The sequence below is a fragment of the Phocoena sinus genome, chromosome 10, assembly GCF_008692025.1.
Source record: "Phocoena sinus isolate mPhoSin1 chromosome 10, mPhoSin1.pri, whole genome shotgun sequence".
Lineage (NCBI taxonomy): Eukaryota > Metazoa > Chordata > Mammalia > Artiodactyla > Phocoenidae > Phocoena > Phocoena sinus.
The window spans coordinates 72499971-72517960 of NC_045772.1; the positions used below are offsets into that span (position 1 = coordinate 72499971).

General features: G+C 36.3%; 1 protein-coding gene across 1 annotated transcript in view; it reads right to left on the bottom strand.

The window, feature by feature from the left end:
• MUC19 (mucin 19, oligomeric) overlaps positions 1–17990 on the bottom strand; it is a 97423-nt gene that overhangs the window by 42821 nt on the left and 36612 nt on the right. Inside the window, exons 30-34 of the mRNA XM_032646955.1 lie at positions 12090–12188; positions 11738–11812; positions 9570–9668; positions 8445–8619; positions 8079–8230 (exon numbers count right to left, since the gene is read on the bottom strand). Coding sequence (XP_032502846.1) covers positions 8079–8230; positions 8445–8619; positions 9570–9668; positions 11738–11812; positions 12090–12188 — 600 coding nt within the window. The remainder of the gene's footprint in view (positions 1–8078; positions 8231–8444; positions 8620–9569; positions 9669–11737; positions 11813–12089; positions 12189–17990) is intronic.

Below are 17990 nucleotides of genomic sequence, written 5' to 3' on the forward strand. Positions count from 1 at the left end.
GTGGTATTCTAAAGTCATGCTGGGCTTTGTCTCTTTTATTCTAAGCTCTTACTTCTTCCACAGCCTGTTCTCTATCACAATTACTTTTACCCTGTCCTCTGGAATCCACATTCAATGATTCTATATGCTTAACAGTTTTACAAAATGCTTCTACTTCCTCCTGGGCTTAACCTAATGGACTTAATTCTGCGACAACCTGTCATAACTCAGAATGCTCCAAATCTTTATCTGAAGAATTCTAAAGGACCAAATGAGGATGGAGGCCTTGGATTTATAGAGATATGGATCTACACAGTGGTGTACGTGTGTGGATGCAAAGCTCCACTACTTGAGTATAGCAACACGTAGCTTACTCCCTCTCACATCTCCAGTTCTTCTGGAAGGTTCTCTTTCACATAACCTGTTATTTTTACCTCATTTATAAGAATAAAGCTCTTAATCCTTTACCAGACTGTGAGTTCCTATTCATCTATTTACTTATTCACCAGATATCCACCAGATACTTATCAAGTCAGTCATTCAGCTAAGTACTGGGAATACAGCTGAAAATAAGAAAAGGCAAGTTGACAAGATCTTTCTATACTTTTGACAGAAATTCACCACGTTGGTGGCCTATGTAGTAATGGTGAATAACTGGATGAAGAATCAACAGTGTAGGCCCTGTTTTGGCCTCACAACATACTCATCCTATGACTGAAGTAAACACATTAATTTTTTCGTAAATAAAATGTAAATAATTCTGAATATACTGTCAATTGCTCAGGGCAGTTGTATAATTCAAGTAAGTAAATGTATGTGACAACACTTTGTCCATTTTACACTTAGTGAATTTTTTTCTGCTCATCATTTTTTATTTTTGCTAAAACAGATTAAGGTGACTCACAAATGATATTATACAATGGTTAATGATTGCCTCATATCTTTATTTTTATCCATTAAGTTGTATCAATATATTGGGTAAAAATCAAGGTATAAAAACAGTATTATTTTATTCTACGAATTATATTTCTCAAACACTTTTTTTTGCCTATTTCATGAGAAATATTCATCAATCCTATTTATTTGTTTGTTTTTAGTCTCTATCTTTAGTCCTTCGAAACATGTTAAATATTATGAAGCACAAACATTGTTTAGTATGGGTTGAGCTTTGAGCAAGTGAGGTATTGTCATGTCCCCTTTGCAAATTCTAGAAAATAAGACATTTTTAAACCAATGTGTAGAGATTTTAGGGAGCAAATTGTTTTCTGAATTTTTAGACAACTCAGAAGCCAATGTTATTTATTAAATTACTCTCAGAAATTGGGAAAGCTGTTCTTCATGGTTCTAGATCACTTTTCTGTTCAATAAAGAACTTATGGGAAAATATATTAATATTTTAAACTACAACACTTTCTAATATTAATGAACCGTGAAATTTTTCTAATACTAAAGATAGTGGATTTTTGCAAAAGACTGCAAAATGAAAGACTCTAACTTTAAATTTGAATATCCTTGTTAATGCCTGATAACTTTTAATATCCAACAGTCTATTATTCAAGAAAGAAATGCATTTACTGAACTCAAATATTTCTGTAATGGGAAAATTATATTAACAATCAATAAAATGCAAAAATAACTAACATTGTTTTATAATTATTTAGTACTTTCAATCCATATTTATTTTTGCTTGTTGTTGAAGTGATTTTGTGTAGTGCAATGCAGATCTTAGATAAAGAAATGGAAATAACTGCATGGGAAATACATCCTAAGAAGTCCCTAACTCAAAGACAACATTTAAGGACCAAACAGAAGATGGTCACTATTACTTTTTTACTTAAATCCACTATGATTGTATCAAGTAACATTCCAGTGATTTCTAAATTGGCCATATAAGAATATCAGATTTTAAATGCCACTTTAGTCTTATTTAGTAATGGAGAACACCTGAACTGTCAGATCACTGTCACACTCTGTGACACTAGTTGTACCACCTGACATTCCAGGTGTACCTGTTATAAAGGGAAAAAAATAGAAAAGTCTCATTCACAGAATTTCTTAAACTATGAGATAACCAATTCTGATTTAAATTAACTTCCAACTAAAGATTACAGAAGTGTCTACTTTTCCATATCAATAATAATTATTACCCTTTATACATTTCAAAAAAATGTGCTTTGACATACATTTATTCATTATTTCATTTGATCCTCATCACAATGCTACTCAATAGATTGCATTACTCAGTTTTTACAGATAAGAAAGCTAAGGTAATAGAGGTTAAATGATTCACTCACTTAATTACATGATATTGATTCTAGGAGTAGTGTTTGCATATGGACACTGCTTGGGCAAGTTGTTTATTTATTTTTCTTTTTTCACATCAGAAATGATTATTGAATGTTTATCAAATGGCTTTTTTAGCCTCTTTGTAGAAAATTATTTGTTTTTATTTCTCTTAGAGCTATTAGTACAATGAACTATTTTAATGATTTTGTAATTTTGAAAAGCTTTCATTGAAAGTTAATAAGAATTATTATTAAACATTATTTTAATACACTTTTGGATTCTAATTTTAGCCACTTGTCTTTTGCTATGCAAACTCTTTAGATGCTCTCTTTTTTTTTTTTTTTTTTTTGCTTTTTGCTTTCTCTTTTGATAGTTAGAAAGGTGTTTTCTGTTTTTTTGCGGTACGCGGGCCTCTCAGCGTTGTGGCCTCTCCCATTGCGGAGCACAGGCTCCGGACGCGCAGGCTCAGCTGCCATGACTCACGGGCCCAGCCACTCCGCGGCATGTGGGATCCTCCCAGACCAGGGCACGAACCCGTGTCCCCTGCATCGGCAGGTGGACTCTCAACCACTGCGCCACCAGGGAAGCCCAGAAAGGTTATATTTTATAGTGATATTTTTATATAATCCCATTAGCATCCTCCCAATTTTCTTTCAGATAGTGTCTATTGGTTGTCCCCTGTGGGCAGCAATAAAATTAACTCATAATTTCTTCTTTCCTTGTTCTCTTTCTCTTCTGTAGTTTCCAATTTAAGTAAATACCATTTTCTTTCTTAATGCTCATGTTTTTACTTGGTCATTTATACTTGGACGTTTTTACTTGGTCAAATATGTAACACTTATCTTCCACCTTTCTTTCAAACTTTGTTAGAGTTTTAGAGCTACAGTTAAAAATAGTGTTACAATCTTTTTGTTTGTTTTCAAGGCATCTTTTTGCTGCTTAACACTTCTCCAGTGATTTCATTATGAAGGGCTCATGGCTATCTAATTCCCTGAATTCTTTCATGTTCCTATAGCTTTAATACTTGAATTACATTTAGTTAGCTATGAAAACCTTGGCCCACATTCTCTTTCCTTAGGTATCTAAATGCTACTCTACTCTTGTCTAATGTTAACCTGATTTTCTTTCTCTCTTAATAGCTGCCTTTTTCCTCAACATCCAGAACATTTCTCTATCTTTCAAGCTTAACATTTTTCTAAAATAAGCCACAGAATTGACTGTTCATGAATGATTCTTCCAGGTAGTTCCTTTCAACGTGTAGATTTGAAATTTTTTTTTTAATTACAGGAAACTTAATTGGATTTACAATTTTAAATATTAGTTCTATTTCATTGCCTTTTCTTCTCCAGAAACTGCAATTATATATATATATATATATACACACATATATATATACATATATATAATATTTTTGTCTGTTTCCTATAACTATGTCCTACTCTGATCCACTTTACCTTTTTTAAAAGTGTCTGCAATTTTTTTGGGGGGGTGATATTTCCAATTCTACCCTCTAATCCCTTTCCCATATTTTCAGTCATTTATTCTCTGTTGGGTACCTTGTTTTTGGTCTTTACTTTCAAGAATCTTTTTTTTCAATATCTCTCCTTAGTTTTCATCAATTCCAATTTAACATCTTCCTATTATTTATCTGTTTCTACCCTGAGTTTTTTAGTTTATAGTTTTGATGTCTCTTTATATCTTCAGTTGTTTCTTTATTTTAAGTTTGTGTTAATGTTATGTTTTTCAAACTGAGCAGAACCCAGATGGCTCCCCCAAGTATAAAGGCCCTTCCATGTCCCCTGTCTCTTGTTTGCAGAAAAGCTGAACTCTCCCAGGCCTCCCTGGGTCACAAAAGAACAAGTTCAAGCAGTTAATGATTAGGGAATAGAGTCACAGAATCTTTCAGTGTCCAGTGCGCATTCCTGAGTTGTTTTACAGATAACTATGACTGCCACCAGAGGGAAAAAGCTAACTTTATGATGACCAGAATGTACCCATGACATAGGCTGGCCTATGTCAGCCATCTATGGCTAGCACAATTCCAAGAACTGGCCTCAGGAGAATGGGATTAACATTGTTGCTCATAATAATCTATATCTTTGTGGGTATCAAAATAATTATAACTTGCTCTGCCTGCATATGTAAGAAGGAAATTAAAATTTTCAGCAAAGAGATGCTACAGACCCATGTCAACATCTTCCACTCTAAGAATATGGTGCCATATGTCAACATGAAGAAGTTACAGAACATGGACCTTCACCCCTAATTCCAGAGAAATAGAATGATGTCTGACAGTGGGGATTTGTAAGAAGTTCCTTTGCCCCTTTCCTGTTGCCTGTTTCTGTTCCTCTCAAACCTTATAGAAATGAGATCACTTGGCAACATTTAACTTAACTCCTGACTTATGCCCTAATGAATGCACATAATACCTTGCCTAACCTGTTGATTCTTTCCCTAGATTAAAAGCAGTAGGAATGAGGGCTTCCCTGGTGGCGCAGTGGTTGAGAGTGCGCCTGCCGATGCAGGGGACATGGGTTCGTGCCCCGGTCAGGGAAGATCCCACATGCTGCAGAGCAGCTGGGCCCATGAGCCTGTGCGTCCGAGCCTGTGCTCTGTAACAGGAGAGGCCACAACAGTGAGAGGCTCACGTACCGCAAAAAAAAAAAAAAAAAAAAAAAAAGCAGTAGGAATGAAGAATTCAGTAGTTAAAGAGTGACTAGCTTTCTACCCCCAGACTCCCCCTTAGTAATTCTGCAGGCAGACAATGCAAGCAAGAAAACATCTGAAGAAAGATCATGAGGAGTCAGGCATTCTGCATGCAATGGAAAATGATACAGAACCTAACATTTTGCCTCAACAATTCACTGAGATTCTTTCCCCATTTTCCCTTTAAAAACTGTCATGGCCAAGTAGAATCTTTGGAATTGGTTCTGGGACATGAGTCCACCTTCTCCTCAGATTGCTGGACTTCTGATTAAACAACTTTTCCTTTGCCTCTCAATATTGGCTTTCAAGCAGTGAACAGCCAAACCTGAATTCGGTAACATTTTAGTGTTCCTCTGTTTTATGACTAGATTTTTAGAATTTGCTTCCCATTGCTGAAAATTTCTGAAAATGTATACAAAAGAATAGTTTAAAATAGATATTGGAATTTAATTTTTTTCATGCCTTTTTATTTTTGCATTGTGTTTTCCTAAAACAGCAATAGCAGGAGATCCTATGCAGTGAGGGCACAGAGGCTTCTGTGAGGTTCATCAGATTTCTAAGATCAAGGGCTTCCTCTTGTTACATTGAAGGGAAGATTCTTTTATAAGTGGAGTTTTTCCTTTTTCTTTCTTCTAATTTTTAATTATTATACTGTTTTCTTGAGACCCTGAGCATTTTTTTTTCTTTTTCCATTGACATTCATTCTCCAAGGATTCCTTCACCTTCCAATATGCCTCCTTCCCCTTTACAAGCAGTTGCATGCCTTCCCAAGACTGCCAGTTCTCATTCCATGAACTCTCCAATCCTTTCTTTCAAACTCGCATTCACAAATGCTCTGACTTGCCAGATCCCAGATCTCTCAGTATTCTCTAATCAAGGTGAGACCTTTCCTTTTGGAGGTGAACTCAGTTGATGCTACCTACATTCTACCACTATAAAAGACCTCTCTATACTTCCCTCTGTTCTGATGCTCTGACCTGAATCTTGGTTCCTCTATGAGCCCCAGAGCACTCTTTTCCAGTCTCGAGATTTTAGTCTTCTCTAAATATTCTAGATATGGGCTCTGTGTTGATATTTCTGGTTGGTGAAAGGAGGTATGTGTAGCTTCTAATGTATGCAGCCACCATTTTCCTCTTTTTTTAAAAAAATTTTTTCACAGGTTCCTTGAGTTTAAATGCTACTCAATTCTAAGAGCATCAGTGCAAATTAAGGATCAGATCCTTTGTCCAGATCAGACACTGATGAGGGAGGTGTGGTTGGGAACTGCTAAAAAATCATGTCCAGACTTGCCTGACTTCCCAGGACTTGTGGGTCCAGTGCTTGGTTCCCCACGGGTGTTGCCACCTCCAGCTTTGGGGATTGCTCCAGGCAATACCCTAGGCAAGGCTTAATTTTATAATGGGAGAAAAAAGCTAGCTAATTAAAATATAAAATTGATCATTTTATGAAGATGGCCTGTGTAAGAACAAATAAAAATTTTGAATAAGAGGCTTAATTCTCTCTATTGAAAATAAGGGAAGAGACTTCCCCTTTCCTTTTCTTAGAGTATTTACTTTAGAATATCTGTAAATGTAAGTTCTTTTCAGTGTCTTTGAAATGTATGTAAATCTTTCAAAAAAACTAAATAAGCCTCTTGTCAGCTTAATGACCCAGAAATGTCTTTCTCAAGGGCTTGAGCACTATCTCTTTGAAATGTAAACATCTAAGAAGACAGTGGTTCTTCCCCCTCTAGATACAAAACTTCCTCCTATCATCAAGATAGAAGTTTATTTTTCTGTTGTATAAAACCAGTTATTAAATAACCAGATGGTCACCCAATTGCCAGGTGAATTTAGAATGAACTATGTGTAATAAATGGTGCTGTCAAGTTCTCTTACTTAAGGACTATTTTTCTGGAGAACATGCATGTAGCAGATTGTATTGTCTTGGTGAGATTTCTTTCTGTCTTTATAGATCTTTAGTGAATTGGCTATAATTTGCATCACATTCTGGTTTAATGCTTATTCAATAATAAAACTGTTTTCTTTCTCTTCTACCTTTGTGGACAGGGTCTCTGGGTTGGGAGATTTTGTTTTCAATTCTATTTCCCCAACACCTGAAATATGATTGCTGTTTATTCCCCTGAAATTGAATACATCCCTAAAATTTCACTCAGTTTACTTATGTTTTGAGTATATTTGCTCGAGTTAAAGTGTATAGTTATAGACAAAGAATGTCTCCTGCCATTCCAGTAAACAAAGAATGTTGCCTGTCATCGCGCCATCAGCTACTGCGGCCTCCCCCACCAACAGTGAACCCTCAGGGGAATTCAAGATGGAGAAAAAGAGGATACTGGCCCTACATAGTTAAGATGAACACCTAAGGAATAATTTCAATGAGCCTAGACTCTTGCATCTTCCCATACACAGAAAAGCACTAAAATCATTAACTTGAGATGTCTGATTTTTTTATGATTAGCTGTAATCTTTTGATGTAAGACTACATGTATTGTTTTCAGCAAAAATCCTATATATCATGGCTTCCCCCTTACCCCTTCAGAACAGTTCCTCAGAGCTATCTGAGAGGCTGTCTCATGGGCTATAGTCCTCAATAAGGCCCCTAAATAAAACATAACTCACAACTTTTAGGTTGTGTGCTTTTCTTCAGTCAACACAGTCATAGTGTACTGATCATAATGTCATATTATTTTCAAAATAGAATAATTCTGTTGTCTTTAACCCCAACAAATCAGTTCTCTTACTAGAAGGTCCTCTTGAGTTCCCACTTCAACAATTGTCACTGAACATTTCCTCGATTTAGATTATCTTCTATTGGACATGGTTTTTGCCTTTGTGTGTATATAAATATTTATTTCTCCTGCTCAAAAATCAAGTTCTAAGAGAATAAGTATCTTACTCATCTCCTCCCCTACTTTCTCTAGGACACCCAGTGTGATGTGGGCACACATCAATAAATAACTCTTGATTTATTTCTGATCTTCATCAGTTTTGACACCACACAAATAATAATAATTAAATTTTCCAGAAAACCTTGCCTCTGACAAAATTTTAAGTAAAGAACTCACATTTCCATTGTCTGGTTTTATTCTGATTATATTCATTCAGTACCTGCTCCAGAAGTGTTTTCACCAGCAGCTCCAGTGATGGCAGCATTTTCCTCTCCAGTTGTTCCTAATTGAAAAGAACAATGGTTCTCAGTGGACATTGGGGTTGCCAGATATAGCATATCAAAATGGATGGCACCCAGTTTCACTTGAATTCTAGATAAACAACAATCACATCCCAATTATTGCATGGGGCATACTTATACCAAAAAAATTTCTTATTTATGTGAAATTCAAATTTAAATGGCATCCTGTGCTTTATCTGGCAACTCTACTCTATGTAGGTGGTTGTAATGAAAATGCTCAAACTACCCATATTCATTGGTCCTAAAATTATAACTGTTAAATCCATAGCCATTGCTCAATTCACCTAAATTCCCCATGAGAACTTGGAATCTCAGCTCCTGATGGAGCACCACCAAAGTGTCCAGGTGACCTGCACCTTGACTCTGAGCTACCAGTTGGGCTGGAACCATGGAAAGGTGGTCTAGCTGTGATGCCACTGCCAGTTCCAGTGGTAGTTCCAACAAATTCTCCTGTTACACCTGATAAACAGTATTGGGAGAGTATATATATTATTATGACAATCCAGTACTGTAGTACTTTTGAAGTGAAGATTTGGAGAAACCAGAAAAAAGACTTCTTGAAAATGTTAATCATGTTTATACTATTCTACATCCTACATCTTTTGTTGGATGGTATGTTATCAACTAATACTAAGTGCAATCAATGGTATTCTGATGAAAGACTGTTCTTTTTGACAAAAGTCGTGGCCTCAGTGAGATCCTCTACTCACCTAACTTACCTTCAGATTGTGGCACTTCACTGCTTGGTGCTCTAGTTGTTTCACCAGCTGATGATCTGGTAGTCTCTTTCAAAATAAACAATATATATCAAATTACATATATATACATATATATATATATAAAGATCTTTAGTTAAGCGAACAGAATATGCTGTTCTCTGCTTTCAAAAGACTTGTCACACTTATACATTCCCAGTTCACTCTTTCCAAAAATTGATCATAAGAGCCATCTGGGTTGCTTATTAAATATACAGATACACTAGCCCAGTGATTCTCAGCTCCAGCCTATACATTGGAACCAACTGTAAGGCTTTTAAAAATTACTTATGCCTGGGTCTTTCTTCCAGGAGTTCTGATTCAATTACTCTGTAAAAGCCTCTTCAGTATGTATTTTCAAAAATCTTTCTAGTCAATTCTTATTTGTAGCCAAGATTGCAAACCATGACTTTAGCCCCACTTCACATTCACAGCCTCGGAAGTCCAAAGGCAGGAGTCTTAGAATCTGAAACATAACACGCTTTGCTATAAATCACCTCTGAGCTAATGTTAGAGAAACACTGTCATTAATCCCATAAATGCAGGGATAGTGAGGTCACGAATATGTGCATTTACTAGTAACTAATAACTCAGAAGTGCTGGCTACTTCCCTAAGGTCAGTAAGAAGATGCCTCAGACTTCACATTTCAATACCTGCTTGGCCTCCTGGGGTTGTGCCTGGGGTAGATGAGTCTCCACTTGTGCTCTTGCTTCCATGCGTGGTTGTGAAACCCTCTGATACTCCTGGGGTCCCTGACACAACAGCAGGGAATGAGTATTACTTCCACTGTTGCCGGATTCTACATACCACTCTTCCCTAATGTGACAGAATTGAGGTTTCTCACATAAAAGACAACTTTAAATGATCCCTATGATTTCTGTGACTAGATGGTCTTATACCACATAGAGCTTAATCTTTAGTTCAACCTGCAATATGTTCAGTGCCATTTAACAGGGGTTGAGGAGCACATCCTGAACTGCCTAATTTCCCTGGGCTTATTGCTCCTGTACTTGGTTTGCTGGGTGTGCCATCTTCCTCATCTCCTGTTATTGGTGCAGTAGGACCCCTGTTCCTGCTCATAAAGAATAGCAGTTTGAAAAATAACCTAGATATAAATCAACTCATGTAATCCTATAAAAATCCTCTGAGGCAGGTAATATTACTATTCTCACTTAACAGACATGGTTAAGTGACTTGCTCCAGGTCACCCAGGCAATCTAGACCTAAGTTCATACTCTAACACGTGCTTCTCAGAAGATCTGTAGTAAAAGATCAATTCTGTAAAATTTTCAGTCTTCCATATTGATGCTTTGGAAAAATGCCATGAAAGGAGAGAAATAAAATTTAAAAAAATAAATCCATACACAACATAAGCTTTTATTCAACAAATATAAAAATTGCTGTGTCAAATTGCCATGTTTCTAAATACTTGTTTTCTGTTTCTGTTCTTATCACTTCATGGACCAGTAACAAACAGTTCTGAATTGCATTCATTGGCAGAGCAAACTTTGAGAAGCCCTGGACTGACTTGTCATTATCACCCAAATAATTCCCATTCAAATTCTAGAAAATATATACTAGTCATCACCCTCAAATTTCAGTCAATTCACTGATCTAGTTGGAATTAAATAGTTTCTTAATTTGTGCTACCGTAGCTTATATCTTTCAACACATTATTTTTTATGCAAACAATATCTTATTCCAAAATGTTTTTGACAAAGATTTTAAATTGAGAAATTTACTAAGGGAAAATAAATGTAGGAAAAATAAAGTCAAGCCATCGATTAGTTAATAAATGCATAAAGAGAAATTCCATGCAAACACTATAGAAATGGCTTTTAATGGTATATAAAGGAGTTTTGATTTATCCTAAAAGCAATCTGAAAAGTTGAAAGATTTTAAGTAGTGGAGTGGTATGATGACAGTTGAGGTTTTGTAAGTTCGTTCTGGTGTGGTATCAACTAAAGTGTAAATTGGGAGGGAAGTGGGGAAGGGTGGGAAAGTTCTCAACATTGACAAGCATCCATTGCCTAAAGGGCTTGTTAATACACTGTTTGCCTGGCTCCACACTAAGACCTTCTGATTCTAGGGAGGTAGGCCCCAAAATTCTGTGCTTCTAAAAAGTTTGCAGGAGCTGTGGATGCTGTTGGTCTGGGAACTGCACTTTGAGCATCACTGTATCAGAGGAAAGTGAGCGAGGTGGGTGCATGTAAAGACTAGGTGGAAAACGTCTAACATCTGATCAAAAGCAGAGGCAAATGTGATGCACAGAGGAAATTTAAGAGTTATTCAATATTTAAAGTCACTAACTAGCAGCATAAGGGACAGGGTGAACTCAGGCTTGTTTGTTTTTAACCAAAATCATCTACACTTAAAGAAGTCAATAATATTTTATTCATGAAACCAACAGTAGTTGAAATTTAGTCAGTGATGCACAAGGGCAAGCATACTCTCACTGACTTCTCTTGGATGTTTGCTCTTAGGCACAGATCACAGAATTGTGGAGCTATGACAGAGGAGGCTAAAGGTCTGGGTTCTAATCCTGCCTCTGCCAGTTTTGAGAACTTTTATTATTTTCTTCCACCTGGGAAAAAAGACACATATTTCAGCATAATTCAGAAATTTCAGTGTGCCATAGAAATGTCACTAATATTTTGTTAACATATAAATATTAATTTTTGAATTTTTCCCAAAGTCATTCAGATAACATAGTGCTGCCACCAGACCCCTGTTATCTAATGAACTCAGAGTACAGTTGTTCTTGACTTGAAAAGGAGGACTGCTTGTGGAAAGAAGCTATGGAATCATTTCTTTGTCTCACCCGCTCTGAAGCCTATGTCACTTGTGCTTCCATCTTCAGCACCTGTGGTTGCACTTACTGATCCTCCAGTTGACCCTGATGAAGGTAAAGAAAAAACAAAGTTTTTTTCTGTTAAAAAAGTGTGTGCTGTCAACTCTCAAGGTAATGGGTGTATATGATTATAACATGATATTCAATAATAAAGTAACTTGTGCAAAAACTATGGAGTCTACATGTTAATTACATATAAAGAACATCCAAATCTGATTATATATGTCAGATACATTTATTTTGTAAAATATTGCACTGAGCAGTATTGCCTGAAACCAGCTGCTTAGGAGTGGCTGGTATATTTGTTCTGAACTTAATTTACCTGATATGAGCCCAGGACTGGTGAAGGTGGGGCCCACTGCTCCTGTGGTGCCCACACTTCCAGCTGTGGAGGTGATAGGCACTGGAGTTCTAGTAATACCTGAGAAAAATATAAAGTGAACTTCTCATCTCAAGTTTACTTGGCCTTTAATACCAATGGGTGATTTAGCTGTTCAGTCAGTTCCTACTATAGAGAAGAGAATCATGAATCCAGTGACTTTCTTCAAAGAGTCCTTAAGATTTTTGTTCTGTTATTACTTTCCTACTAAGATTTTGGTTTAGTTCTTGCCATATTTTTTTTTAACAAAGTCATGTTATCTTTTCCCACAAAAGAACTTGGGAAGAGGTAGGTCTGAAATTGTTGATATAGCAATAAAAAGTATGGATAAGCCTCTACTAACAGGAATATATGAGAATCCACATCCATTTGTCTTCATGGTTTAATTACCAAAACTGATAGATAAAGCATTTCTGTTCTCATTAATTTTGACATCCATAACCATTACAATTTCAGTTGATTTTTCCATTACTTGCAGATGAACATACACACTAAAGTACTTGATGTTATGAATTACTGTGTATCAGATTCTTTGTTGCCAAGACATAAATGATAATAGAAAGAGCTGTCTTTACCAAAATATTGATAGCTCTGTGTGTTACAAAGTAGTAATCCACCCTAACAATTTTCAAAGTGACTGTGTCCATTTATTTTTACCTCATGATAAAATTAATAATTTATTTTATTATTTTAACCTCATTTATTTTTCACCTCTCAATAAACTTAATAATTAAAATAAAATCTTGCAATTAATTTCCCAGCTACTGCTAAGTTTTTTGTTTACTTCTAAGAACCATTTAAATTTTTATAAAATCTTTTATAAATGATTAATTTGCCTTTTTTCTTCAATGGATTCTATTTTACTTAATATAAATTTGAAAGATAATCTTAAGGAGTATCTATAACATTTACCATAATAAACAACACATTCAGTACTGCAAAGTTTATTTTTTGCAAAATATCTTATTCCTGAAAAAAGTTAAAAATACATAAAATTGGTTTTAATTAAGGAAGCAGTATGTTTGTGATTAATTATTAAAAATACTAAACTCCTCTGCTAAAATTTAAGTTTATTTACATAATGAATTATTCTTTAAAAAATTGTAAGGAGTAATAAATTTGACTTTATTGAGTATTTATTATGTATTACACAAAGCTGCACTATCACATTTACTCAAGTCCTGTAATGTAGATATTATATTTTTCCTACTTAAAGAATGAGAAAACTAATCTTCAGAGTGTTTGACAGACTAAAACTAGGGTCATACAGCTAGTAAGTAGAAGAGAAGAGATTCTAGTTCTTATTTATCTGCTTCTGCTTCCCACTACACTCAGCTGGCTCTCTGTAATATCCTGGTACAATTATCTTCTTTCTATGATTGATGCAATTTTAGAATAAGCACATTATACAAACAAATAAAATTTATATACAACTTATATAAATTCTGATAAAATTTAACTTTTTGAGACAAGAAAGATGCATTTTAAGATATCAAATTGTTATGTAACAGAAACCTACATTTTAATTATATGAATTAGTATCCCATTTAGTCAATGAGCTATTTTTAGTTTTAATAGAAACTTATTAAATAAGTTATAAATTTATTAGAAACTTATTAAATAAGTTATTATAAATTTTAACACAAGTCCCAATTTGAAATTGGAATCTGCAATTATATGCTACTACTTCAATAACTGATTTAAATTAAATTTAACTTTTTTTTAAATATCAAAACACAAAAGCCTTAAGACTAGAATCTAGAAAACTATGTCCTGGATTTAATCCTCTCTCTGCTACTTATTACCAAGTGACCTTCAACACATGGCTTAACCTTTTGTGCTTCCATTTCCTCATTTGTAAATTGAGGAAAATAATGGTGCCCACTTCATAGAATTCTATATCAAATGAGATAATATGTGTCAAATAATTATAATAGTGCTCAGTAAATATTAGCTCTGTGTCAAGATTTGTCAAGCTAAACAGGAAAGAAGCATAATTGAATAATTTTTCTTCTAAAAATAACATACTTCTTGCAATGGTTGGCTAAGCATCTCTCAGGGCATTTTAACCCTTTGAAAGCCTTTACTGTATAGAAAATAAAATAGATATATAAGGCATGGAAAAAAGCTTAAGCTTTGCATATTGCTTCCTTTAACTTCCTTTAAAGTTTTAAAGTCAAATACATCATAAATCCTCTTCTGAGCACCCAGGCCTTTCTCCTTCTATCTGGCAGGAATGCCTTTGATCCATCCGAGAAGGTCATTTAAATTTATGGAAGAAACTTTAAAATAACTTGTACAAGTTATTGTACAAGTCATTTTCAAGTTATAGATGGGAAACAAAAACAAAAAAATATCTAATGGCCAGTGAAAAGTACTTGATACAGGGAAGTATTTGATCTATTACTTGATCAAAAGTACTTCACTCAGGGAACGAGATAAGGGGAAAAAATGCCCTTCTGCACAGTCTCTTTTTGAAATAAATCTTACCTATTCAAGAATCATAGGGTTTTTTTTGAATACCACATTGATATCTTAAGACAATGTAGAAAATAAAAATAGAAGAGTTTTGGCTAAATTAAATTAACCCATTAATCATATTGGTTCAATTCAACAGGACAAATATATTATCCAAAATGAAAGTACATTTAGAACATTGAGACTATAAACCAAATTTCTGGGTAAAATGGGTTCTCATGTCTAAGAAAGAAATCCTTCCATCTATCGTAGACAGTTCATGGAGAGGCAACACATGTTCAAAATGATGTGTCTTCCTAGCTATATTATATCTGGAAATATTACATTTCATTTTTCAGTGTCTATTTAAATATTCTTAGTTGAGGCATACTATATTTAGAAAGAAACAAAAAACTTGCTAGTGATGATGACTAAACTCTTATCTTGGGATCCATTTTTCTCATCACTGATCAAGAGAGCTTCACCACTAGAAAGCTAAAAACCAAAAATCATTATGTAGTTATGAATTCATCACAACTTGTCAAATGCTGTTCAACTTTTAAATCACTGATGTCAGTAAAAGAGATGGGATATGATATTCAAGCCTTCACTTTGTGCAAGGCAATTTCTCCACAAAAAGGATCCTTACTTCCTTTAAAAAATGTTATAGATAATCTGATTTGCAAAGCAGAAATAGAGACAGAGAACAAACTTATGGATACCAAGGGGGAAAGTGTAGGGTGGGAGGAATTGGGAGATTGGGATTGACACATATACACAATTGATGCTATGTATAAAATAGACAACTAATGAGAACATACTGTATAGCACAGGGAACTCTACTCAATGCACTGTGGTGACCTAAATGGGAAGGAAATCCAAAAATGAGGGGATATATATATATATATATATATATATATATATATCTGATTCATTTTGCTATACAGTAGAAACTAACACAGTGTTGTAAAGTAACTATACTCCAATAAAAATTAAAAAGAAAAAAGGAAAAAAGTGTTCTAAAAGCAAACACTTTAAACTGTTTTATTTTTACTATGGCGTGATGCTTATTGGATGAATTTATAAAACCAGTTTTTTTTTTAATTATGTTGATGTGCCTTAAAATGAAATGCTTTATTCTTACATGAAAAATGAAGATCAATAGAACATTAAACTTAGCTTTTTTAAGAGCTTCAAAATAAGACTATCAATAAACATACTCGTCCTTCTGAGAGTCTACTGATTGCCACCCTCACTTTAGGTAGATTCTTATGATACTTCAGTCACCAGCAAATGAACATGTTATCTCTTATGACTGTTAAAATTCAAAAATGTCACATTCAATTCTCAACATTTTATACCCAGTCCAGGAATCTATAGCACATTTTGAAGTATAAAATTTATGGTTGGTATGGTTCCAGAGGGGAGACCTTCAAGACAGCAGAGGAGTAAGACGTGGATATCACCTTCCTCCCAACAAATACATCAGAAATACATCTACATGTGGAACAACTCCTACAGAACACCTACTGAATGCTGGCAGAAGACCTCAGACTTCCCAAAAGGCAAGAAAATCCCCACATACCGGGGTAGGGCAAAAGAAAAAAACAGAGACAAAAGAATAGGGACGGGACCTGTACCTCAGGGAAGGAGCTGTGAAGAAGGAAAAGTTTCCACACACTAGGAAGTCCCTTCACTGGTGGAAATGAGGGCTGGGCAGGGGGAAAGCTTTGGAGCCATGGAGGAGAGTGCAGCAACAGGGGTGCAGAGGACAAAGAGGAGAGATTCCCTCACAGAGGATCGGTGCTGACTAGCACTCACCAGACTGAAAGGCTTGCCTGCTCACCCGCCAGGGTGGGTGGGCACTGGGAGCTAAGGCTTGGGCTTCAGAGGTCAGATCCCAGGGAGAGGACTGGGGTTGGCTGCGTGAAGACAGCCTGAGGGGGCTAGTGCACCACAGCTATCTGGGAGGGAGTCCGGAAAAAAATCTGGACCTGCCTAAGAGGCAAGAGACCATTGTTTTGGGGTGCACAGGAGAGGGGACTCCTTCCCCATCTGCCCACAGAAGGTAGAGCACCGCCTAAATGAACTCCAGAGAAGAGTATGAGCTGTGTCTATAAGCTCAGACCCCAGAGACAGTCAGGAAACACTAAGGCTGCTGCTATAGCCACCAAGAATCCTGTGTGCAAGCACAGGTCACTATCCACACCACCCACCGCCCCCCTGGGAGCCCATGCAACCTGCTACTGCAAGGGTCCCATGACCCAGGGACAACTTCCTCAGGAGAACACATGGCATCCCTCAGGCTGTTACAACATAACATCAGTCTCTGCCACTGCAGGCTCACCCCACATTCTAGTTATGACTACTGTACCCCTCACTCCCCCTGGCCTGAGTGAGCAAGAGCCCCCTAATCAGCCACTGTTTAACCCCCTCTTGTCTGGGCGGGGAACAGATGCCTGAGGGTGAACTACTTGCAGAGGTGGGGCCAAAACCAAAGCTGAACCCCAGGAGCTGTGTGAAAAAAAGAAGAGAAAGGGGAATTTCTCTGTGCAGCCTCAGAAGCAGCGGATTAAATCCCCACAATCAAATTGATTTACCCGGCACCTGTGGAATACCTAAATAGACAACAAATCATCCCAAAATTGAGGCAGTGGACTTTGGGAGCAATTGTAGACTTGGGGTTTGCTGTCTATGACTGATTTGTTTCTGATTTTTATGTTTATCTTAGTTAGTTTTTAGCACTTGTTATCATTAGTGGATTTGTTTATTGGTTTGGTTGCTCTATTCTTTTTTTTTTTCTATTTATTATTTTAATAATTAAAAATTTTTTTTCTTTCTTTTTTCTCCCTTTTCTCTTGAGCCTGGTAGCTTACAGGGTCTTGGTGCTCTGGCCTGGTGTCAGGCCTGAGCCTCTGAGGTGGGAGACACGAGTTCAGGACATTGGACCACCAGAGACCTCCCGGCCCCATGTAATATCAGTTGGCGAGAGCTCTCCCAGAGATCTCCTTCTCAACACTAAGACCCAACTCCACCCAATGGCAAGCAACGTCCAGTGCTGGGTGCCCCATGCAAAACAATTAGCAAGACAGGAACACAACCCCACCCATTAGCAGAGAGGTTGCCTAAATTCATACTAAGTTCACAGACACCAAAAAACACACCACCAGATGTGGCCCTGCTCTCCAGAAAGACAAGATCCAGCCCCACCCACCAGAACACAGGCACCAATCCCCTCCACAAGGAAGCCTACACAAGACACTGAACAAACCTCACTCACTGGGACAGACACCAAAAATAACGGGAACTATGAGCCTGCAGCCTGCAAAAAGACCCCAAACACAGTAAGTTAAGCAAAATGAGAAGACAGAGAAACACACAGCAGAT